A 23,207-nucleotide genomic window follows, 5' to 3' on the forward strand; every position below is an offset into this window, starting at 1 on the left:
CCAGCTTTTCTAAATAGTCCTTAACCTGTTCTTTCATCACTGAGGATTGCTTACCTCCTCCCCATACTGTGTTGCCCAGTGCAGCAGTCTGGGAGCTGACCTTGTCTGTGAAGACCGAGGCAAAAAAAGCATTGAGTACTTCAGCTTTTTCCACATTATCTGTCACTAGGTTGCCTCCCCCATTCAGTAAGGGTCCCACACTTCCCCTGACCACCTTCTTGTTGTAAACATACCTGTAGAAACCCTTCTTGTTACCCTTCACATTCCTTGCTAGCTGCAACTCCAAGTGTGCTTTGGCCTTCCTGATTACACCCCTGCATGCTCAAGCAATATTTTTATACTCCTCCCTAGTTATCTGTCCACATTTCCACTTCTCGTAAGCTTCCTTTTTGTGTTTATGCTCACCAAAGATTTCATTGTTAAGCCAAGCTGGTCGCCTGCCATATTTTCTGCTATTTCTGCACATCGGGATGGCTTGTTCCTGTGCCCTCAATAAGGCTTTTTTAAAATACAGCCAGCTCTCCTGACTCCTTGCCCCCTCATATTAGCCTCCCAGGGGCTCCTGCCCATCAGTTGCCTGAGGGTGTCAAAGTCTGCTTTTCTGAAGTCCGTATTCTGCTGCTCTTCTTTCTTCCTGTTGTCAGGATCCTGAACTCAACCATCTCATGGTCACTGCTGCCCAGGTTGCCACCTACTTCTACTTCCCCTACTAGCTCTTCTCTGTTTGTGAGCAGCAGGTCAAGAGGAACACAGCCCCTAGTTGGTTCCTCCAGCACTTGCACCAGGAAGTTGTCCCCAACACTCTCCAAAAATTTCCTGGATTGTCTGTGCACCGCTGTATTGCTCTCCCAGCAGATATCAGGGTGATTGAAGTCCTGCATGAGAACCAGAGTCTGCAATCTGGAAACTTCTGTTAGTTGTCTGAAGAAAGCCTCGTCCACCTCATCCCCCTGGTCTGGTGGTCTATAGCAGTTGCCCACCATGACATCACCCTTGTTGCTCTCGCCTCTAAACTTAACCCGAAGACTCTCCACAGGCTTTTCTGCAGTTTCATACTGGCGCTCTGAATAATCATACTGCTCTCTTACATACAGCGCAACTCCTCCACCTTTTCTGCCCTGCCTGTCCTTCCTGAACCGTTTATACCCATCCAGGACAGTACTCCAGTCATGTGAGTTACCCAACCAAGTCTCTGTTATTCCAATCATATCACAGTTCCTTGACTGTGCCAGGGCTGCCAGTTCTTCCTGTTTGTTTCCCAGGCTTCTTGCATTCATGTACAGGCACCTAAGATAACTAGCCGATTGCCCTGCTTTCTCAGTATGAATCGGGAGGCCTCCCCTCTTGCACTCCCCTGCTCGTGCTTCCGCCCAGTATCCCATTTCCCCACTTACCTCAGGGCTTTGGTCTCCTTCCCCCGGTGAACCTAGTTTAAAGCCCTCCTCACTAGGTTAGCCAGTCTGCCTGCGAAGATGCTCTTCCCTCTCTTCGTTAGGTGGATCCCATCTCTTCCTAGCGATCCTTCTTCCTGGAACAGCATCCCATGGTCGAAGAAGCCAAAGCCGTCTCCAACACCACCTGCGTAACCACGCATTCACCTCCACAATTCAATGGCCCCTACCTGGGTCTTTTCCTTCAACTTTATTATAAAGGAAAAAAGTAAAAGAAGCAACTCTGTAAAATCAGGATGGAAGGTAATTTTACAGGGTAATAAGATTTAAAACACGGAGGATTCTCCTCTAGGCAAAACTTCAAAGTTACAAAAAACAGGAATAAACCTCCCTCTTAGCACAGGGAAAATTCACAAGCTAAAACAAAAGATAAGCTAATGCATTTCCTTGCTATTATTTATTATTTTTGTAAGCTTGGATGCTTATTTCAGGCAGGGTTTTAGGAGATGTTTTTTCCTGCCCTGGTCCCACTCTGTCGGAGAGAGAGAACACAAACAAAGAGAAGCACAAACAAAACCTCCCCCACAGATTTGAAAGGATCTTCTTCCCTTATTGGTCCTTTTGGTCAGGTGCCAAACAGGTTATTTGAGCTTCTTAACCCCTTAAGAGAAAAGGAGGGATTTGACACCACCCTTAGCTGTATGTTTGACAGGGAGTCCAGCTGCTCTGGGGCCATCTTTGCAGCCCGTGCCTCTGGCTGTGCAGGGAGCCAGCCAGATGACTCCTCCCGGCCTGGCCATGCTTTTGTGTGTGTGTGTGTGTGTGTGTGTGTGTGTGTGTGTGTGTGTGTGTGGAGCAGTGTTCCCCACTCTGCCTGGGCTTCAGCCAGTGCCCGTGGCCTGCTCCGGCTTGCTTGGCCCTGGCCTGGCCGAACTGGGTGTAACAGGCTGGCCCCTCGCTGGGCTGACTTGCCAGAACCCCCTGCTGCGTTGCAGAGACAGACCCACCCCTGGGTAAGGCACTAGCCTGTGACTCAGGAGAGCAGGATTCAATCCCCAGCTGTCCAGGCCCTGCCCTGCCCTGCGGCACAGGGGCTGTGAGGAGAGAGACATTGCAGACTGGGCGATGCTCAGGTACTGCAGTGCTGGGGGCCATAGATGTGCCTAGATTTGTAGGACAAGACAGGACAACCCAGAGCCACTTACTGTAGGTCCTTGAAAAAACTCGTTTTTCCTTCCCTCCTGTCCGGCCATTGACCCCATGCCCATCACCTGGGTGTCTGAGCACCTTCCTGCTGCCTCTCCCCAGAGCAGTGCCTGGATCAGGACGAGCAGGTGATCAAACAAGGCCCACAGAGCTACGGGCTGCGACCTGGGGGCCCAACCGGGTTTGCCAAGGGCAGGACAATGCCCATTGCTCAGCCCAATGTAAACGCCCTGCTGCTCTGACCACCATGACTCAGAAGCCCCTCTCCTGTCCCCCACAGGCTGCTCTGGTCGGAGGGACGACCATGGTCATCGGCCACGTGCTGCCCGACAGGGAGACCTCCCTCCTGGATGCCTACGAGAAGTGCCGGAGCCTGGCCGACCCCAAGGTCTGCTGTGACTACGCCCTGCACATGGGCATCACCTGGTGGGCCCCCAAGGTAAGCAGGGACCCCGGCGCTCGGGGTCAGGCTGCAGGGGCTTGTGCCACATGCCTGCACCCCCCCTTCTCTCCCATCCCTGTTACTGTCTGCATTGCACTGGCAGCTCCTGGGCCAGCCGTTCCCAGTGACGGGAACCCTGAAAACATGCCCGGGGCTGACTCCAAACAGCTGAGTCCTTTCCTCCCAGCTTGGCACGGGACCCCGGCTGCCTCGCGAGTGCCCCACTGAGATCCCCCGCTGCGGGACGGGCACTGTGGCAGTGGCTGCCAGCTCTGCAGAGCTGGGCTGGGGATAACTTCTGGATGGGCCAATGCGTTTGGACAGAGGCTGGTTCATGGGGTGGCCACGAGCTGGGACAGCCCAGGCCTTAGCCATGGCACGTGCCCCAGGGCCAGAGCAACCCCCCTGACAGTCCCAAGGAGAGCAGCTCCTCCGCCAGGACCCTGCCTAACAGCAAGGGGGCTGCAGTGCCCCCGATGCCGCTGGGGGAGGGTGTGCAGGGGGCCGGCTGGGGAGTCCCAGGCCCCATGGGAGGGTGTGCTAAGGTGTTTGAGCAAGTGGGGCCCTGGGCCAGGAGAACAGCTGCCAGAGCCAGTGCTGCCTGCCGCCCTGACCAGCCTGCTGTGTGGGTGCTTTTGTATGCGCCCCCTGCCCTCCCCCAGCCCCGGGCTCTGCTCTGAGCTGTCTGGACCCGCCGCTAACCCCACCCAGCAGCAGCCGCGGGCTGCTCAGCCGGCCCCAGCATCGCAGGCGGACGTGGGCTGTGCCCTCCACACCCTGCTGGGCCCGGCACAGGTGGCAGGATGCTGGCCCCAGGCCCTGTGCGCTCCTGGCGTCAGTGGAGTCTGGGAATGCCCAGCATGGAGTGACCCAGTGAGCCCTGGGCCTGAGGTAGAACCATGCGCCCACATGTTGGTGCTGCCAGGCTGCAGCCTGGCCTTCGCCAGCTCCCTCCAGCCCCAGATTCCCAGCCCTTCGTCTGCCCCTCTGTGCTGGGTGGCTGCTGGATCTCCCATGGGCCTTTGCGTGAGCTGGGCTCGAGGTGCAGTCTGTTTCCTCTGCCCCAGAGCAGGCTGCAGGCCAGGGCTGCCCCCAGGCACTGGGCCTTCCTGTATAGGACCTTCTCCAGCCATAGCTCTCAGCGGGTCTGTCACTGCGCCCCCCTCTCTGCCCCTGGGCAGCTAGCACAGTGCTCACGGGCATCGCCGGGCCGCAGCTCCCCCAGCATGGGCTGCTGCTCAGGGCCCCAGCGGTTCTGCGCTTGCGATCACAAGCCCAGGGCTCCTGCTGCCCCGCCCAGGCTGAGGCCCGCGCTGACGTGCCCTAGGTCAGAGGTTCTCAACCCTTTTCTTTCTGAGGCCCCCCCAACATGCTATAAAAACTCCACGGTCCCCCTGTGCCACAACTGGATTTCTGCATATAAAACCCAGGGCTGGCGTTAGGGGGTAGCAAACCGGGCAGTTGTCTGGGACCCCATGCCACAGGGGCCCCCATGAAGCTACGTTGCTCAGGCTTCGGCTTCAGCACCATGTGGCGGGGCTCAGGGCCCTGGGCGTCAGCTTTCTGCCCTGGGCCCCAGCGAGTCTAATGCTGGCCCTGCTTGGAGGCCCCCCTGAAACCTGCTCGAGGCCCCCTAGGGGACCCCAGGCCCTGGTTGAGAACCACTGCCCTATGTCCTCCTGGGACAGCCGCTGGAGCGGCTTGCTGCCGGCGCTGGGCCTGAGTTGGTTGTGCCAGTCTGCATGGGCCTGGCTGTCCCACACACCCTAGGTCCTGGGACAGCCGCTGGAGGGCTTGCTGCCGGCGCTGGGCCTGAGTTGGTTGTGCCAGTCTGCATGGGCCTGGCTCTCCCGCACACCCTAGGTCCTGGGACAGCCGCTGGAGGGCTTGCTGCCGGCACTGGGCCTGAGTTGGTTGTGCCAGTCTGCATGGGCCTGGCTCTCCCGCACACCCTAGGTCCTGTGACAGCCGCTGGAGCGGCTTGCTGCCAGCGCTGGGCCTGAGTTGGTTGTGCCAGTCTGCATGGGCCTGGCTCTCCCGCACACCCTAGGTCCTGTGACAGCCGCTGGAGGGCTTGCTGCCGGCGCTGGGCCTGAGTTGGTTGTGCCAGTCTGCATGGGCCTGGCTCTCCCGCACACCCTAGGTCCTGGGACAGCCGCTGGAGTGGCTTGCTGCCGGCACTGGGCCCGGGCACGGCCAGTGTCTGGCCCCCCTAGCCTGGTGGCACACTTGATCTTGCTAGGGGGCATGTGGAGGGATGGGTTGTGCTCTGCATGTGGGGCCCAGTCCTGCGGGAGCACGCCCAGCCCCACAGCACAGGCGCCGGCCTGGCCATGCCTGTCCTTCACCCTGCCCCCCCGCCCGGCAGGTGAAGTCGGAGATGGAGAGCCTGGTGCGGGAGAAGGGGGTGAACTCCTTCCAGATGTTCATGACCTACAAGGACGTGTACATGCTGCGGGACAGCGAGCTCTACCAAGTCTTCCTCGCCTGCAAGGACATTGGCGCCATCGCCCGGGTGCACGCTGAGAACGGGGAGCTAGTGGCAGAGGTGAGCACACGTGGGCTGCGCCAGGGCAGACGCCGCCGAGGATTGGGGCTGGAGAGCTGGGGGCTCTTGGTGAGCTCGTGCTGAGAAATGTACCTGGGACAGGCAGCGCCCTGCACCCGGGGGCAGGTCCCCCCCGCGAGGAAGCCGTGCAGCAGGGACGGTTGGAGAGCCGGGCAGCCCAGGGACCAGATGAATGTGGTGGAGAGCCCAGCTAGTGCAGGGCTGCCCGTAACAATCCTGCCAGGCATAGGGGAGCCAGCTCCCAGCCAGGCCCCCATTGTCTGAAAGCAGCCCAGGCTGCCCGTGGGGCCAGGTAGGGCATTGGGGGGGGGGGGGGGCTGTGGTTCAGGGCAGCCTGTGCCCACTCAGACTGGCCTGGGCCCTTCCCACTAACTCCTTGTTCCCTCCCAGGGTGCGAAGGAGGCGCTGGATTTGGGCATCACGGGACCAGAGGGAATTGAGATCAGCCGACCGGAGGAGGTGAGGCCTGCGCTGGGCTCCCCTGCCCCTCTCCGTGGGAGGCAGCAGGCAGGGCTCCCAGCTAGGGGTTCCCATCGCTCCCCCTGGGGCCCCATCCTGGCTAGACCAGCTCTTCTGGGTTTGCTGGCAGCTCTCCGCTCTCCCAGCCGCCCCTCAGTGCTCGGCTCCTGCTGGGCGCTGCCATGGAACGTGCCAGGCGCACCAGCCCAAAGGCCGCCCGAGCGCAGGCTCCCCACGGCCTGGGACGCTCCAGCTAATGTGGCCCCATGCGGCACCGTTCCAGCCACACCGCTTCTGGTAGCGGGCCCTGGCGGCCCACCCCTCCTGTGCCTGGACGGGCTGTGTCCATGAGCCGCAGCACGGCTCAGTGAGCGCTGGCCGTGGGGTTCTCCACCCCTGCCCCCCTCCCAGCCACGTGGTGGGGGGCATTGGCTGCCCCAGCCCCATCCCAGCAGCCGGCGGGAGTGGCCATCCTGCTCCTTTGCCTTCCCCACCCTTGTGCTCTGTCCCTGCCCTACAAACTGCCCTGGGGGTGAGCGCCCAGCCGGGCACTGAGCCTCTGGATCCCTCCAGCAGCTCCACGGTCCAGCCGTCGCCTGGCTGGGCAGGCATCTAGCCAGCCTGTCCGCTGAGCACTCGCCCTGGTGACCCCGGCCCTGCGGGCTGCTGCCTCCTTGGCTGGGGGCTGAGCAGGAAGCCGGGCTCTCCGGCCATGGGGCAGGCTGTTTGTTTGGGAACTGCACCGGCAGGGGGCCATGTAGGCTGCTCACGAGAGAGGGGCCATTCCCCATCACACCGAGCACTGGGGCCAGCTTTGGGGGAATGGTCTCCAGGCCCTACCCCACACCTGGCCCTGGGAGCTGCAGTGCAGGGTTCTCTGGACGAGGGGCCGTGCAGATCCCCCAGAGGTGGGGCCGTCGGGGTGCTCTGCACTCAGAAGAGTGTCACCATCTTTTCTGTCCCCAGCTGGAGGCTGAAGCCACGCACCGTGTGATCACCATCGCCAACCGGGTGAGTGCCCCCAGCTGCCCCAGGACCTGACACACGCACACACAGCGCCCCCAGGCTGGGCGTGGTCAGAGCCCCCAGCCCCCCTCCCGAGTCCTCCCCCCCCACACACACTGCGCCCCCAGGCTGGGCATGGTCAGAGCCCCCAGCCCCCCTCCCGAGTCCTCCCCCCCACACACACACACACAGTGCCCCCAGGCTGGGCATGGCCAGAGCTCCCTGCCCCGAGACACAGAATCATAGAATCATAGAATTCAAGACCAGAAGGGACCATTATGATCATCTAGTCTGACCTCCTGCAAGATGCAGGCCACATAAGCCGATCCACCCACTCCTGAACTAATTCTCTCCCTTGACTCTGCTGTTGAATGCTCCAAATCATGATTTAAAGACTTCAAGTAGCAGATAATCCACCAGCAAGTGACCCCTGCCCCATGCTTCGGAGGAAGGCGAAAAACCTCCAGGGCCACTGCCAATCTACCCTGGAGGAAAATTCCTTCCCGACCCCAAATATGGCGATCAGCTGAACCCCGAGCATGTGGGCAAGACTCTCCAGCCAGACCCTCTGGAAAAGGCTAACAATATCCCAACATTGACCCTTTGTACTAATTACCAGTGTGGCACGTTATTGACCTATTGACTAAACCCGTTATCCTATCATACCATCCCCTCCATAAACGTATCCAGCTTAATCTTAAAGTCATGGAGGTCCTTCGCCCCCACTGTTTCCCTCGGTAGGCTGTTCCAGAATTGCACTCCTCTGATGGTTAGAAACCTTCGTCTAATTTCAAGCCTAAATTTCCTGACTGACAATTTATATCCGTTTGTCCTCGTGTCCACATTAGCACTGAGCTGAAATAATTCCTCTCCTTCCCTGGTATTTATCCCTCTGATATATTTAAAGAGAGCAATCATATCTCCTCTTATCCTTCTTTTGGTTAAGGAAAATAAACCGAGCTCCTCAAGTCTCCTTTCATACGACAGGCTTTCCATTCCTCAGATCATTCTAGTGGCCCTTCTTTGTACCTGTTCCAGTTTGAATTCATCCTTCTTAAACATGGGAGACCAAAACTGCACACAATATTCCAGATGAGGTCTCACCAACGCCTTGTATAACGGGTCGTCCGTCCCCCCCCCACAGTGCCCCCGAGCTGGGCACGATCAGAGCCCGAGCCCCCCGCACGCGGCCTGTCCGTCCCTGGAGCCCCGGCCCCCTGCCTGGGCTGGGCTGGGCTGCCTGCCCCCTGGAGACGACCTGTCCATCCCTGGAGCCCTTGGTGACGTGGTCTGTGGGCGCAGGGCCATGGCGGCTCCCAGCGCCGCATGCCCCCTGCATGGCTCCCCGGGTGGCGCCTGCACCCCGGGGGATTGCTGTGCTCTGCTGGGGGGCGCAGGGGCAGAGGTGAGCTGGGCGGGGGGCGGTGCGGACTGGACCGGGCAGGCGGAGCCGGTGCTGAGACCTGCGCTGTCCCTCTCAGACTCACTGCCCCGTCTACCTGGTCAACGTGTCCAGCGTGTCTGCCGGCGACGTCGTGGCTGCTGCTAAGATGCAAGGTAAGGCCGGGCGCTGCGCTTGGCCCGGGCAGCTCCGTTCCGCAGCCTCGGCCTGGCGTCGGGCCCGTTCCGGGGTGGGGCAGACCGCCCACACGTCAGTGTCTCAATGGACGTGTCCACAGGCCTGGGCCGGAGACGGGCGCCCACAGCGTCCTGTTTCCATGGGCCGGGGGGGCCCTTTGTGGGGGGAGTGTAAGTCTGCCCCCAACAGCCACTATTCCCCCCTCCCCCCACTCATGGTGTTCCCTGTGGGGCTGAGGCCGGTGCCCACGCAGCCCCTGCCACTCAGCTCCCTTGGCAGCAAGCGCCTGAGAGCCCAGCAGCTGCTGGGACCCTGTTCGGCTCTGGGGCCTGGGGAGGGCAGCGGGGGTAGAGCGAGCAGCTGCCAGAACGGCCGAGAGGCTCCAGCAGCCGCCCGGCCTCGCCCCCGCGGCCCCTTGCCCCTTACCGCTCGCCCCAGCCGCACCTCCCCCCGCGGCCCCCGCCCGGCCTCGCCCCTTACCGCTCGCCCCAGCCGCACCTCCCCCCGCGGCCCCCGCCTCGCCTACCGCCGCCCCAGCCGCACCTCCCCGCGGCCCCTCGCCCCAGCCATGCCGCCCCGCCGCACCTCCCCGCGGCCCCCGCCCCACCCGGCCTCACCCCTGCGGCCCTTGCCCTCGCCCCAGCTGCATCTCCACACGCGGCCCCCGCCCGGCCTCGCCCCGCCCTTGCCTGCTACTGCTCGCCCCAGCCGCACCTCCCCCCGCGGCCCCCGCCCCCCACCCGGCCTCACCCGTGCAGCCCCTCGCCCCAGCTGCATCTCCACACGCGGCCCCCGCCCGTGCCTTGCCCCTGCGGCCACTCGCCCTTACCGCTCGCCCCAGCCATGCCACCCCCGCCGCACCTCCCCGCGGCCTCGCCCCGCCCGGCCTCGCCCCGCGGCCCTCGCCCCAGCCGCACCTCCCCACGTGGCCGCACCCCCTGCCCGGCCTCACCCCTCCAGGGCCTGCTGCCCCCGGCCCCTCGACCCAGCCACGCCTCCCCGAACGGTCCCTGCCCGGCTTCGCCCCTCAACACAACCCCACCTCCCCACACGGCTCCCAACACCCCCCCCCAGGGGGCTGGCCAAGCCCCAGCCACGTTGCTGCCCTGCAGTGATGGCACATGGGCCAGGCAGAGGCTCTGTGGCTCTGAGAGCCCCAGGGTCTAGTAGCCGCAGCACAGGCCTGGGGGTGAGGGCCCCAAGTCCTAGCCCCTACCTAGCTCTGCTGATGTGTGACCCAGGCGAGTCCCTCCCTGTCCCCCTGCCTCAGTTTCCCCTATACCATCAGGGTAACGCTGTGCCCAGGCGACTGGTGCCAGCCCATCAGACGGCTCCCCAGGTTCCCTGTGCCCAGGCGGCTGGTGCCAGGCCGTCAGGCGGCTCCGCAGGGTCCCTGTGCCCAGGCAGCTGGTGCCAGCCCGTCAGACGGCTCCGCAGGGCCTGTCCCAGGGTCCCTGTGCCCAGGCGGCTGGTGCCAGCCCGTCAGGCGGCTCCGCAGGGTCCCTGTGCCCAGGCAGCTGGTGCCAGGCCGTCAGGCGGCTCCGCAGGGTCCCTGTGCCCAGGCAGCTGGTGCCAGCCCGTCAGACGGCTCCCCAGGGCCCGTCCCAGGGTCCCTGTGCCCAGGCGGCTGGTGCCAGCCCGTCAGACGGCTCCCCAGGGCCCGTCCCAGGGTCCCTGTGCCCAGGCGGCTGGTGCCAGCCCGTCAGGCGGCTCCGCAGGGTCCCTGTGCCCAGGCAGCTGGTGCCAGCCCATCAGATGGCTCCCCAGGGCCCGTCCCAGGGTCCCTGTGCCCAGGTGACTGGTACCAGCCCGTCAGACGGCTCCCCAGGGTCCCTGTGCCCAGGCAGCTGGTGCCAGCCCGTCAGACGGCTCCCCAGGGTCCCTGTGCCCAGGCGGCTGGTACCAGCCCGTCAGACGGCTCCGCAGGGTCCCTGTGCCCCGGCGGCTGGTGCCAGCCCGTCAGGTGGCTCCACAGCGTCCCTGTGCCCAGGCAGCTGGTGCCAGCCCATCAGATGGCTCCCCAGGGCCCGTCCCAGGGTCCCTGTGCCCAGGTGACTGGTACCAGCCCGTCAGACGGCTCCCCAGGGTCCCTGTGCCCAGGCAGCTGGTGCCAGCCCGTCAGGTGGCTCCGCAGGGCCCGTCCCAGGGTCCCTGTGCCCAGGCGGCTGGTGCCAGCCCGTCAGACGGCTCCCCAGGGCCCGTCCCAGGGTCCCTGTGCCCAGGCGGCTGGTGCCAGCCCGTCAGACGGCTCCCCAGGGCCCGTCCCAGGGTCCCTGTGCCCAGGCGGCTGGTGCCAGCCCGTCAGGTGGCTCCGCAGGGCCCGTCCCAGGGTCCCTGTGCCCAGGCGGCTGGTGCCAGCCCGTCAGACGGCTCCGCAGACCGTCTCTTCCTTGGGGTGGGGATCCGCGTGCTGCCTCGCCATGAGGCTGGCAGGGTGGCGGGAGAAACACTCCTGCCCTCAGGCGATCCACACTCTGCCCTGGGGCGCACCCCAGCACCAGAGCCCGTCCCCCAGACACCCGTGTCCCCTCTGTCTTTGCAGGGAAGGTGGTGTATGCAGAGACCACCACGGCGCACGCCACGCTGACGGGCCTGCACTATTATCACCAGGACTGGTCCCACGCCGCCGCCTACGTCACCGTGCCGCCCCTGCGGCTGGACACCAACACCTCCACCTACCTCATGAGCCTGCTAGCCAAGTAGGGGCCGCTGGGCGCTGCTGGGGGAGGGGCTAATCCTGCGGGTCTGGCGCTGCCTGACCCCTGGGTCCTGTTAGAGCCCCAGGCAGGGCACTCTCGGCCCCAGCCATGGGCGCGTGGTCTGTAATCAATGTGCCAGGGACCTCAGGGTGCCAGGCGTGGAGAGCAGCACCACGGCCGCCGGGCCGGTAACCCCTGCTCCCCTCTCTCCCGGCAGCGACACCCTGAATGTCGTGGCTTCGGACCACCGGCCCTTCACCAGCAAGCAGAAAGCCATGGGCAAGGAGGACTTCACCAAGATCCCGCACGGCGTGAGCGGCGTGCAAGACCGCATGAGCGTCATCTGGGAGCGGGGTGTGGTACGTGGCACCACACCGGGCGCGGCCCAGCTGCATGGCCGCGGGTCGGGCATGAGGAGCCTAGCACGCGCTGGGCCGGGATCCAGGACTTGGCCACCTCCGGTGCTGTGGGGAGCCGTGCTAGCGGGTGGCACTCTCAGAGCCACCATGCCCTGCCAGCAGAGACGGACCACTGAGGCCCAGATCGCTCATGGGCGCTGGCCTGGGGCCAGATCCAAAGCATTCTGTTGCTTCTCCCGACAAGAGCCCATCCTCCCTGTGCGCCGGGGTGGAGCAACACCGCTACTCCGCTGCCCCCCAGAAGGGGCTGCATTCCAGTGGGGTGTGACCTGGCTCTCTGGGGCTGTGGTAACATGGGGAGTGGGAGTTCAGTCTGCATCTGGTCCTGCCCACCCCACGAGGCCCCCTCTGGCTGGTGCTGGATCCCTGCTCAGCCCTGTGGCATGGGGCTAGGGTGAGCTAGGAGTGACCTGGGGCAATTGCAGCTTCCTCTCCCAGCTGCCGGCATGATGGGGCAGGACGCACCACTCGGGGGAGGAGAAATGGGGGGACCCTCGGGCGCCGGGAACTCCTGGGCAAGCCCCCTCTGACCCCTGGGCTGCCCAGCCCTCCTGGAGGGGCCAGAGCAGAACACCCCCCGCCGCACCGTCTCCGCCCCTGCTGTGTTTGCAGGTCGGGGGGAAGATGGACGAGAACCGCTTTGTAGCCGTGACCAGCTCGAACGCAGCCAAGATCCTCAACCTGTACCCACGGAAGGGCCGCATCATCCCCGGGGCCGACGCAGACATTGTGGTGTGGGACCCTGAAGCCACCAGGTAGGAATGGGGCCAAGGGGGAGGGCCAGAGCGTCTTTTCCCAGTGCCGGGAGGTGCCCGACAGGCCCAGAACAGAGGCTGGTCAGGGGGGCAGCGAATCGTGTGCTGGTCACGGTTGGTGCCCGACGGGCCCAGAACAGACGCTGGTTGGGCCGGGGGGGCAGCGAGCCATGTCCCGGTGCCGGTTGGTGCCCGACAGGCCCAGAACAGACGCTGGTCAGGGGGGCAGGGAGCCGTGTCCCGGTGCCGGTTGGTGCCCGACAGGCCCAGAACAGACGCTGGTCAGGGGGGCAGGGAGCCGTGTCCCGGTGCCGGTTGGTGCCCGACAGGCCCAGAACAGACGCTGGTCAGGGGGGCAGCGAGTCGTTTCCCAGTGCCGGGAGGTCTACTCATTGCTCTGGGGGCTCCTGGCTGCGCTGTGCCTGGGCCCTGGCAGGGGGTGCTGCTGGCTCTTAGCACAGGGCTGCCCCAGTGCAGCGAGCCGCCTCCTCCCTGGGCCGGCCTGTAACCAGCTGCTCTCTCTGTGCCACCCGCAGGACCATCTCTGCCAGCACCCAGGTGCAGGGGGGAGACATCAGCCTGTACGAGAACATGCGCTGCCACGGGGTGCCGCTGGTCACCATCAGCCGCGGGCGCGTGGTCTACGAGAACGGCGTCTTCATGTGTGCTGAGGGCACCGGCAAGTTCTGCCCGCTCCGCTCCTTCCCCGACTCCGTCTACAAGAAGCTTGTCCAGCGAGAGAAGGTAGGAGGGTGGGGCGGGGTGTCCTGTGCGCTGCGGTGCTGTGCATGGCTTCAGGGTGACCCGTGTGCCTGGCTGCCCCTGCACGTCCCCACATGGCTGGAGCGGGACCAGGATCAGGGTGCAGGGTGAGGTGACGCGGTGCCTGAGCCCGGGATCCCGCCGCTGGGCCATCTCAGCAGCAAGATGGGCCGGTTGGTTGTGTAAGAAGCTGTTGGCCACTCCCACTCTTCTCAACTGCAGGGGGCTGCGTGTGGCAGCGTGGGCGGGCACTGCGCAGGGGCCCTGCTGGCAGGAGACAGCAAAGGGCAGCCTGGGGTGGGTTTCCTCTGCCCACAGGCTCAGCAACAGCTGTGGGGCCCAGCCTCTGGGAGGAGACAATCCAGGAGCAGACCCCCAACTCCCTCCCCTCCTCCTCCTGTCGCGGGGTATCCCACAAGGCAAAGAGCCTGCAGGTGGGCGGAGGGCAAAGGGTTCTACCCACGGTGCCCTGCGGCTGTGTGATCCCCCACTGGCAGCACTGCATCTCTCACACTGGACTGGCACAGCTGGTTGAGAGCAGCCTTTGCCCGGCAAGCCTGAGCACCAGGCCAGGCTGTCTCCCATTGCATAGCACCTCGGCCGGCAGAGGGCTGAGCCGGAGGCTCTGCCCCAGCAGGGTGGGGAATAGGAAGGAGCCCAGCGGCTGGTCCCCTCTCACACTCTACTCACTGGCAGTGGCAAAAGGGGCTGTGCTCCCAGTAGAGGAGAGCACGCCCATCCTCTGCAGCCCGCTGGGGTCAGCAGTGAAATGCCAGCTACGTTGGCATTGGCATCGTTAGGGTTCAGAGTCAACACCCAGCCGCCCCACTGCGGACTGATTGGCTGACTCCGCTGCTCTGCAGCCAGCAGAGTGGTGGGAGCGGTTGGGGCAGAGAACGTGATGCAGCTGGCACTGAGGAGCGCCTGCCCCGCGCTGCCGTGAGCTGGCTCCAGAGGAGGCCGGTGTGTGAGCTGGGGCAAGGCCGGCAGATAGGCAGGCTTTGTTTGGCTGGCGGGCTGCTGTGGCTGGGGAAGTCACGCAGCGACCTGGGCATGTCTCTCTGCCCGCTCGGTATGGGGGCAGCTGGGACTGGGGAGGGGCAAGAGGAGGTGGGAGCAGGCTGGGGATTTGGGGGTAGGGTTGTTGCCTGGGGGGGTCATGGGGTTGAGGGGAGGGGCGTCGGCCGAGGAAACGGGGGTGAGGGGAGGGGCGTCGGCCGAGGAAACGGGGGTGAGGGGAGGGGTGCTGGCTCACAGCGTGGTAATCGGGGCAACGATGAGGGAGGCTTGGGGCCAGCCCCGGGCCCTGGGAGGGAGGGAGGCAGGCAGGGGAAGCACTGGGGGCTGTGGTGCCTGGGGGTCTTGGCTCCCTCCTGGGTAGCAGGGGGCTGTCCTCACACCTCTCTGGAGAAGGGGAACTTGGACCCGTCGTGCACCTGGGGTGGGGCTGTCTCCCCATCCTGAGTCCGAGGAGTCGGGGGATCACACTGTGTCAGGCTGTCATGTGTCTGGGATCCCCCAGCTCCCTTTGAGGCAGGGTGCTGGGTGTGATTCTTTGGGGCTGAGTGCTGGCCCGTGGGTTGGGGTGTGGTGAGGGACAGGGCTGTTCCGCAGGCGTCCACACGAAGTCTGGCTGGAACCTGGGCTCTGTGTTCGAGGTCCAGGAGCTCACAACTCTGGGGAGCTCTCCACCCCTCACCCCAGCATGACAGGCTCTGGCATTCTTCTAGTGACCCTGGCACGCTGGGTCCCACGGGCTCAGCCGGCTCTGACTCTGAGTGGGGAGGGATGGGAAAGGGGAAGGCTCCTCCTTCCCGTCAAAGCATCTGAGCCCAGAGCCCCTTGCTTGGCTAGGAAAGCCCCAGGCTCCTGGAGCTGCTTCCCCCGCAGTGGCCAGGGATTCATTTCACCCAGAGTATCAGAGGGGTAGCCGTGTTAGTCTGGATCTGTAAAAGCAGCAGAGAGTCCTGTGGCACCTGATAGACTAACAGACGTATTGTAGCATGAGCTTTCGAGGGTGAATACCCACTTCCATGCATCTGACGCAGTGGGTATTCACCCTCGAAAGCTCATGCTCCAATACGTCTGTTATTTCACCCAGAATAATCCCAGTCACTGGCCCCGGCCTGAGTTCAGACATTCAGAGATCCTCAGGCCAGCAGGGATCAGATCAGCTAGTCTGAGACCTGCCCTAAATAATTCCCAGAACAGACCTGTTAGAAAAACAGCCAGTCTCGACTGACACGTGAGTGCTGGAGAATCCACCACATCTCTTGGGGAATTGTGGGCACCAGGACCCAGGTCTCCAGCAGCGGTTGCACCACTTCCACACAGAGTAAAATAACCTCTCAACTCCTCCTCAAGAGCCCTGCGTATGTATTAGCCCTTTTGGCCACAGCATCACTCGGGGAGCTCAAGTTCAGCTGATTGTCCAGGCCACCCCTCAAAATCTTTTTCAGAGTCGGTGCCTTCCAGGGCAAAGCCCCAGCCTGGAAGTCTGGCCTGCATTCTTTGTTCCTCCGTGGAACCGTATTAAAACACACACTGTTTGCTTGCCCCAGTTTACCAAGCAAGCCACATGAGTGGATTTTATAGGGACAGTCCTGATTTTGGGGGCTTTTCTTATATAGCCACCTACTACCCCCCACCCCGTCCCAATTTTTTACACTTGCTGTCTGGTCACCCTACATCAGCGTGAGTCAATGACCTGTGCTCTTCATTATTTTCCACTCCCCCAGTTTTTGTGTCTGCAAGCTTTATCAGTGGTGATTTTGTTTTCATCCAGGTCATCAATACAAATGTTAAATAATGTAGGGCCGAGAGCCGATCCCTGCAGGACCCCCCCTAGAAACATCCCGTTTGATGATGACTCCCCATTTACAACTACATGTTGAGATCTATCAGTTAGCCAGCTTTGAATCCATTTACTGTGGGCCAGGTTTATTTTATAACATTCTAGTTTTTTAATCACAATGTCATGCGGTGCCATGTCAAATGCCTTAGAGAAATCTGAGTATATTATATCAACACTGTTACCTTGATCAACCAGACTTGAAATCTCATCAAAAATTTATCAAGTTAGTTTGATAGGATCCATTCCCCATAAACCCATGTGTGACAAAGCAGGAATTTTCTGTAGTATTTTTGAAAGTCCTGTGTGTGCCTCAGTTTCTCCTATATTGTGCATGGATACAGGCCGGAGGGAGGGCAAAAGGACAAAGTTTTGCTCTCAGAGCAAGCTGAGAGAGAGGTGGATGGATGTAACTGTGACTGGGGTCCCAGGGAGCCACACTGGAGTTACTCTATTAGGGTGAACTGCAAAGAATGGGGCAGACAATCCCCAAAGCTAGTGGATATTCCAATATTTCGATTTACCAAGCCAGCCCAAAACAGCTTCTGCAATACCTCACTGGTTACCCAGAAGCCAACAACACAGTTCCCTTAAAGCAACCCAGCCTTAGGCCTCCGCCCAGACCCCAAGTCAAATATGATGAGGATTACTGAAAATCTTATTCATTATATAAGGAAGTTCTACCAATCCCAAAGGATCGGACACATTACCACTCAGGTTAATGAATATTCCAGATCTTACCCAAATACAAAAAGAAAAGAGAGAGAGAGTTGGTTGAAAGATCAATATACAGACAGACTTGAGTACAGTTCTTGAGATCAGGTTCATAGCAGAGATGGTGAGTTTGTAGTTGCAAAGAGTTCTTTCAGAATTGGTCCATAAATTATAGTCCAATGTCCATATTCAGGGTGATCCAGATTAGGACTGGAGATCTCAAGCTTATGGCTTAAGCTTCCCCTGCTTGACGCATCAAGCAGATCTGAGATAAAAAGGTTCAGGACCCCAGACATTCTTATACAGTTCCAGGCCTTCTTTGACAGCTGAGTCCTTAGGCGAACAATAGGCAATTATGGAGACTCCTAATAGACCTAGTTCCTAAGCATCACCAGTAATTAGCTGTAACGATGCTGCCTCTGGTGGGACACAACTGAGAGTATCAATTCAGGACAAATTGCTTAGATCAGGGCAGTTACAGCCCAAGGCTGGGGTCCTTTACCATTAAGGCAACCAAACCAGCCAGACAGAGAGGACTGGGGTCTCACCCCACTGGCTAACCACAAGTCACACAAGCAATTCCCTTAGACACTCCAGTATCACCACCAGTGCCACTCATTATGGGGACAAATGGTTATGAAAACCAATACCCGAGTAAGAGGAATAAAGGTTCTCTCGATCCCTAAGGACCAAGCCCCAGCCCCAGGTCAATATACACATCAGATCTTACCCACAAATCACGCTGCTGCCAATCCTTTAGCATCTAAAATCTAAAGGTTTATTTATAGAAAGAAAGAAATATAGATGAGAGCTAAAATTGGTCAAATGGAATCAATTACATACAGTAATGGCAAAGTTCTTGGTTCAGGCTTGTAGCAGCGATGGAATAAACTGCAGGTTCAAATCAAGTCTCTGGAGAACATCCACAGATGGGATGGGTCGTTCAGTCCTTTGTTCAGAGCTTCAGTTTGTAGCACATAAGAAGAACATAAAAACATAGCAAGGTTCCTCCAGAAGTAAGAAGCCCCTTTGTTCTCCTGTGCAAAATCACAGCAACAAGATGGAGTGTGTAGGCACATGGGCAAGTCACATGTCCATGCAGTACTCAGTTCTTTTACAGCAGGGGTTCTCAAACTGGGGGTCGGAACCCCTCAGGTGGTCGCAAGGTCATTACATGGGGGTCGTGAGCTGTTAACCTCCACCCCAAACCCCGCTTGCTGTCCAGCATTTATAATGGTGTTAAAATGTATTTAATTTATTTTGGGGGTCGTACTCAGAGACTTGTGATGTGAAAGGGGTCGCCAATAAAAATGTTTGAGACCCACTGTTTTACAGAGAGATCAGCCATTGCTCGCATGCTACCTTGAATGTCCCCGGAAGATTTTTCATGTGGATTGGAGTCTCTCAGGTCCATTGTCAGTTAAGTGTTTCTTGTTTGGGCACTTAATCTGCAAATTCCTTTCTCAAGAGGCTGACCAAATTCTTCACTAATGCTACACATTGAGATACAAGCACAGAGACAATAGTCATAACTTCAACTTCAAAAATGAGACGCACATACAGATAGCATAATCATAACCAGCAAATTATAACCTTTTCTTAGACACCTCACTCAACAACCTTTGTACAATATTTGCTGTAAATATATAACAGGTTTCAGAGGGGTAGCCGTGTTAGTCTGTATCAGCAAAATACAGCAAAAGAGGAATTCCACCAAGATTTCAACAATTTCCATCCCACCATCAACCTCAGCCTGGACCAGTCCACACAAGAGGTCCACTTCCTAGACACTACAGTGCTAATAAGCGATGGTCACATAAACACCACCCTATACCAGAAACCTACTGACCGCTATACTTACCTACATGCCTCCAGCTTCCATCCAGACCACATCACATGATCCATTGTCTACAGCCAAGCTCTAAGATACAACTGTGATGGAGCGATTCTGGCGGGACCCAACTGAGAGTGCCAAATCAGGACCAATTGCTCAAACAGGGCAGTTACAGCCCTAGGCTGGGGTTTTTCCACCTCTAAGGCAAACCAAACCAGCCAGACAAAAAGGACTTTGGTCTCACCCCACTGGCTAACCACAAGTCACACAAGCAATTCCCTTGGACACTCCAGTCTCCCAGTATCACCACCAGTGCACTCGTCCTGGGGATGAGTGGCTATGAAAACCAACACCCCAATAAAAGGAAAAGGTTCTCTCGACCCCAAAGGACCAAGCCCCAGACCCAGGTCAATATACACATTAGATCTTACCCACAAATCACGCTGTTGCCAATCCTTTAGAATCTAAAATCTAAAGGTTTATTCATAAAGGGAAAAAAGTAGAGATGAGAGCTAGAATTGGTTAAATGGAATCAATTACATACAGTGATGGCAAAGTTCTTAGTTCAGGCTTGTAGCAGTGATGGCATAAACTGCAGGTTCAAATTGAGTCTCTGGAGTACATCCCCCGCTGGGATGGGTCATCAGTCCCTTGTGTAGAGCTTCAGTTTGTAGCAAAGTCCCTCCGGAGGTCAGAAGCAGGATTGAAGACAAGATGGAGATGAGGCATCAGCCTTATATAGGCTCTTCCAGGTGTAAGAACCTCTTTGTCCTTACTGTGGAAAATTACAGCAAAATGGAGTCTGGAGTCACATGGGCCAGTCCCTGCACTTTGCTGAGTCACAAGGCGTGTTTGCCTTCTCTCCATGGGTCAATTGTGTAGCTGATGGTCCTTAATGGGCTATCAAGCAGGCTAGGCAGAGCTAGCACCAACTTGTCTGGGACATCACCCAGAAGCACAGCATAAGTTTGAAGTACAGACAGTATAGAGCCAATACTTATAACTTCAACTACAAAATGATACATGCACACAGACAGCATAACCATAACCAGCAACCCAGAACCTGGTCTTAGACACCTTCTATAACCCCCTTTACCTAAGATTTGGTGCCACTACAGGACCTTGGTTGCAAACCCTGTTCTATATGGTCCCAGTTTATATCAATAACGTCACAGGAAGGTCTAGGTTGGACATTAGGAAAACTTCCTACCTGTCAGGGTGGTGAAGCACTGGAATAAATTGCCCAGGGAGGTGGTGGAATCTCCATTATTGGGGATTTTTAAGAGCAGGTTGGACAAACACCTGTCAGGGATGGGCTGGACAATACTCAGTCCTGCCATGAGTGCAGGGGATGGGACTAGATGACCTCTTGAGGTCCCTCCAGTCCTATCATTCTATGTGAGGCCAGTCAGGAGCAATGAGCTGAGTGCAGGCCTCACGGGGGGCACCCTGGCTGGTGGTGACTCAGAGGTCGGTGAGCAGCTGGTTCCCTGTGGGCCCATCGTGGCACAGGCGGATCCGGGGGAGGGGCGGGGCGTGGAGGCGGCTGTGAAGAGAGCGAGCCTGGGAGCTCGCGGTCACCGATCTTGTCCTTTGCCCTGATGCTCTGCTCCAGCCCTGCTGTCCTTGCACAGTGTCACTCCTGCTCCATGCGTGCCCTTCCCCCCCCCCCCGGGTATTCCTCTTCGGCTGCCTCTCAGCAGCACCCTTGTAGCCGCCCTCTCAGTGAGGTCAGCTCCCTGGAGCCTTTCATCCTCCGATTGCTTCCCTAGCGCCTCCCCCTCTACTCCTCTCCCTGCAGTTCAGGGGCTGCAGATCGCCACCTTGGTGAGTGGGTCCAGGCGCTGGCTTCCCCTCCTAGCCACTGTGGGTCCAGGACCTGCCAGCCGCAGCCCTAGGGAGCTGCAACGTGGGGCTGGAAGGGACCTCGCGAGGGCCCCATGTCCAGCCCCCCGTGCTGAGGCAGGGCCGGGTGAACCTGGACCAGCCCTGACAGGGGTTTGTCCAATGTGTCCTTAAACCTCCAGTGGCGGGATCCCACAGCCTCCCTGGGGAGTGGGTCCCCAGCGTCACTTCCTAGGTGCCAGCCTCAGTCTCCCTGCTGCAGATTTAGCCCATTGCTTCTCGTCCTACCTGCTGGGGACGTGGAGAGCAAGTGATGATCCCCCTCTACCCCCCGGTAGAGCAGCCCTGAGCAGCTCTGCAGACTGTTACCAGGTCCCCCCTCAGTCCCTTCTCTCAGCACTAACCAGGCCCCGGCTTTGTGACCGTTCCTCACAGGTCAGGTTACTAAACCTTTCATTGGTTCTGCTGCTCTCCTCTGAACTGCCCCCAGTTTGTCCACATCTCCGTGTGGCAGTAAGGATTAGACCCAGAGCTCCAGCTGAGACCCCCCCAGTGCCGAACACAGCAGAACCGTGACCTTGGACACTCCTGTTCATACGCTGGGACAGAGTGGGACGATTTTGCACTATTTTGATGGGTCCTGTGTGTGGCTGAGTTTCCCCAGTGGGTGGAAGGGGAGCGGTTGCTCTCCGGGCAGGCTAAGAGACACAGCTCGGGGTGTCACCGAGCTGTCTGGGCCTGGTCCCCAGATCAGTGCAGATTCGAGAAGACGACAGCAAATCCAATTGTGCAGACATTGAAACCGCCCCACCCTGGCCCCGAGGCAGATGGATTTCCCCACTGCTCAGCAGGGAGGCCGGGCCATGCCCCCAGCTGGGGAGCAAAGGGCTGGGAGGTGCGAGGTGGGGATAAGATCTGGGGGCTGGAAGGAGTCGGGGGCAGAGCTCTCACCTGGAGTCTGACCAAGGTCAGACAGTGAGACAGCCAGAGCTTGAACCATGGGGGTCACTGCAGCTGGGCTGGGCAGCAAGGCGGGAAGTGCTGGGAGGAGGTGGGCCGTGGGAGGGGGAGCTTGGCTGCACCCACTAGTTTTTCCCTGTGGGTGCTCCAGACCCGGAGTCGGCACCTATGCCCCAGGGCCTGTCCCAGCTGGACTTGGTGCCTGGAGCTCCCAGGGTGGAGCAGGGGGGCTGGAGCCCAGAGGTCCAGTCTAAAGAGGCGGTGAAGCCATGTGGCTTACCTTGAAGGAAGAGTGGGTTTATTTACAGGGGGTCCGGCCCACTGGAGGGCTCCTCCCAGAGACTGTTCCAAAGCTGGGCCGTAGCCCGGCCCTGTGGATCTGTGACAACACCCCAGAATATTAGCCTTTTTTGCAACTGACTCATATTCACTTTGTGAGCCACTGTAACCCACCAGACCCTTTTAGCAGTACTGCCACCTCGCCAGTTAGTCTCCACTGGAGTTGGGCATTGGATTTTTACCTCCTAGCTCAGGTATGTTGCACTCGTCTGTATTGAATTACAGCTTGTTGAATTCAGACCAATTTGTTAAGGTCATCTTGAATTCTGACCCTGCCTCCAAAGTGCTCGCCGCCCCTCCCAGCTTGGTGTCATCCGCAGATTTTAATAAGCCTCCTCTCCACTCCATTAGCCAAGTCCATGAAAATATTGAACAGTACCGGACCCAGGTTAAGGTGCGAGGGGGGGCAGGATCCCAGTCGATATGACCTCCCAGTTGGACAGTGAACCATTGAAACTACTCCTTGAGTACGGTCTTTCAACCAGTTGTGCACCCACCTCATGGTAATGCCATCCAGACTGCATTTCCCTAGTTTGCTTGTGAGAATGGCACGTGGGAATGTGTCCAAAGCCTTATGAAAATCAAGACCTATCCCACCTACAGCTTCCCTCAGCCACTAGGCTAATAACTGTCAGAGAAGGAAATGAGGTTGGTTGGGCAGGATTTGTTCTTGATAAATCCATGCTGGCTGTTCCTTATAACCCTCTTATCCTCTAGGCGCTTACAAACTGATAGATGAATGATTTGTCCCAGTGTCTTTCCAGGTATTGAAGCGAGGCTGACTGGTCTGTAATTCCCTGGGTCCTCCTTGTTCCCCTTTTGAAAGACAGTCCTGTGTTTGCCCTTCTCCAGTCCTCTGGGACCTCGCCCGTCCTCCGGGAATTCTCAAAGACCATTGCTAATGGGTCCGAGATCGGGTCCGCCATTTCCTTAGTACCCCAGGTTGAGTTTCATCAGGCCTTGCTGACTTGAATACGTCTAACTAGTCTTTAGCTTGTTCTCTCCCTATTTCAGTTTTCCTCCCCCCTTGGGGTTAGTAGTGGTTGTGTTGAGGATCTGGTCACCATTAACCTTTTAGTGACGACGGAAGCAAAATAGTCATTAACCACCTCAGCCTTTCGATGATGTCAGTTATTAACTCTCCTTCCTCTTGGTCTAGAGATACATCAAGAGCCCCTTCTTACTGCCTGTTGTGGCCCTTGCTTGGTGTGACTCGGTGCCTTCGCTCCTACACGCTGGTGCCGATCTCTTGTACTCCTCCTTAGCAATTCGGCCCTCTTCCCACGCGCCTGTGGCAGCCTGTGGTTTCACCGTACTTGTGCAGGGCAGCGGCATCCCCTTGGCAGCAGGGGGCGCCCCACCATGGGCGGAGTGGGGA

At 59.3% G+C, this 23,207-nt stretch overlaps 1 protein-coding gene across 4 annotated transcripts in view; it reads left to right on the forward strand.

Annotated features, from left to right (window-relative positions):
• DPYSL5 (dihydropyrimidinase like 5) overlaps positions 1-23,207 on the forward strand; it is a 100,325-nt gene that overhangs the window by 53,220 nt on the left and 23,898 nt on the right. For all 4 annotated transcript variants that reach the window (XM_039531904.1, XM_039531902.1, XM_039531903.1 and 1 more), the window contains 9 exons: positions 2,878-3,036; positions 5,408-5,587; positions 5,999-6,067; positions 7,034-7,078; positions 8,554-8,629; positions 11,194-11,350; positions 11,568-11,709; positions 12,382-12,524; positions 13,061-13,268. In XM_039531904.1, coding sequence (XP_039387838.1) covers positions 2,878-3,036; positions 5,408-5,587; positions 5,999-6,067; positions 7,034-7,078; positions 8,554-8,629; positions 11,194-11,350; positions 11,568-11,709; positions 12,382-12,524; positions 13,061-13,268 — 1,179 coding nt within the window. The remainder of the gene's footprint in view (positions 1-2,877; positions 3,037-5,407; positions 5,588-5,998; positions 6,068-7,033; positions 7,079-8,553; positions 8,630-11,193; positions 11,351-11,567; positions 11,710-12,381; positions 12,525-13,060; positions 13,269-23,207) is intronic.

Source organism: Mauremys reevesii, linkage group 3, assembly GCF_016161935.1.
Source record: "Mauremys reevesii isolate NIE-2019 linkage group 3, ASM1616193v1, whole genome shotgun sequence".
NCBI classification, from domain to species: Eukaryota; Metazoa; Chordata; order Testudines; family Geoemydidae; genus Mauremys; species Mauremys reevesii.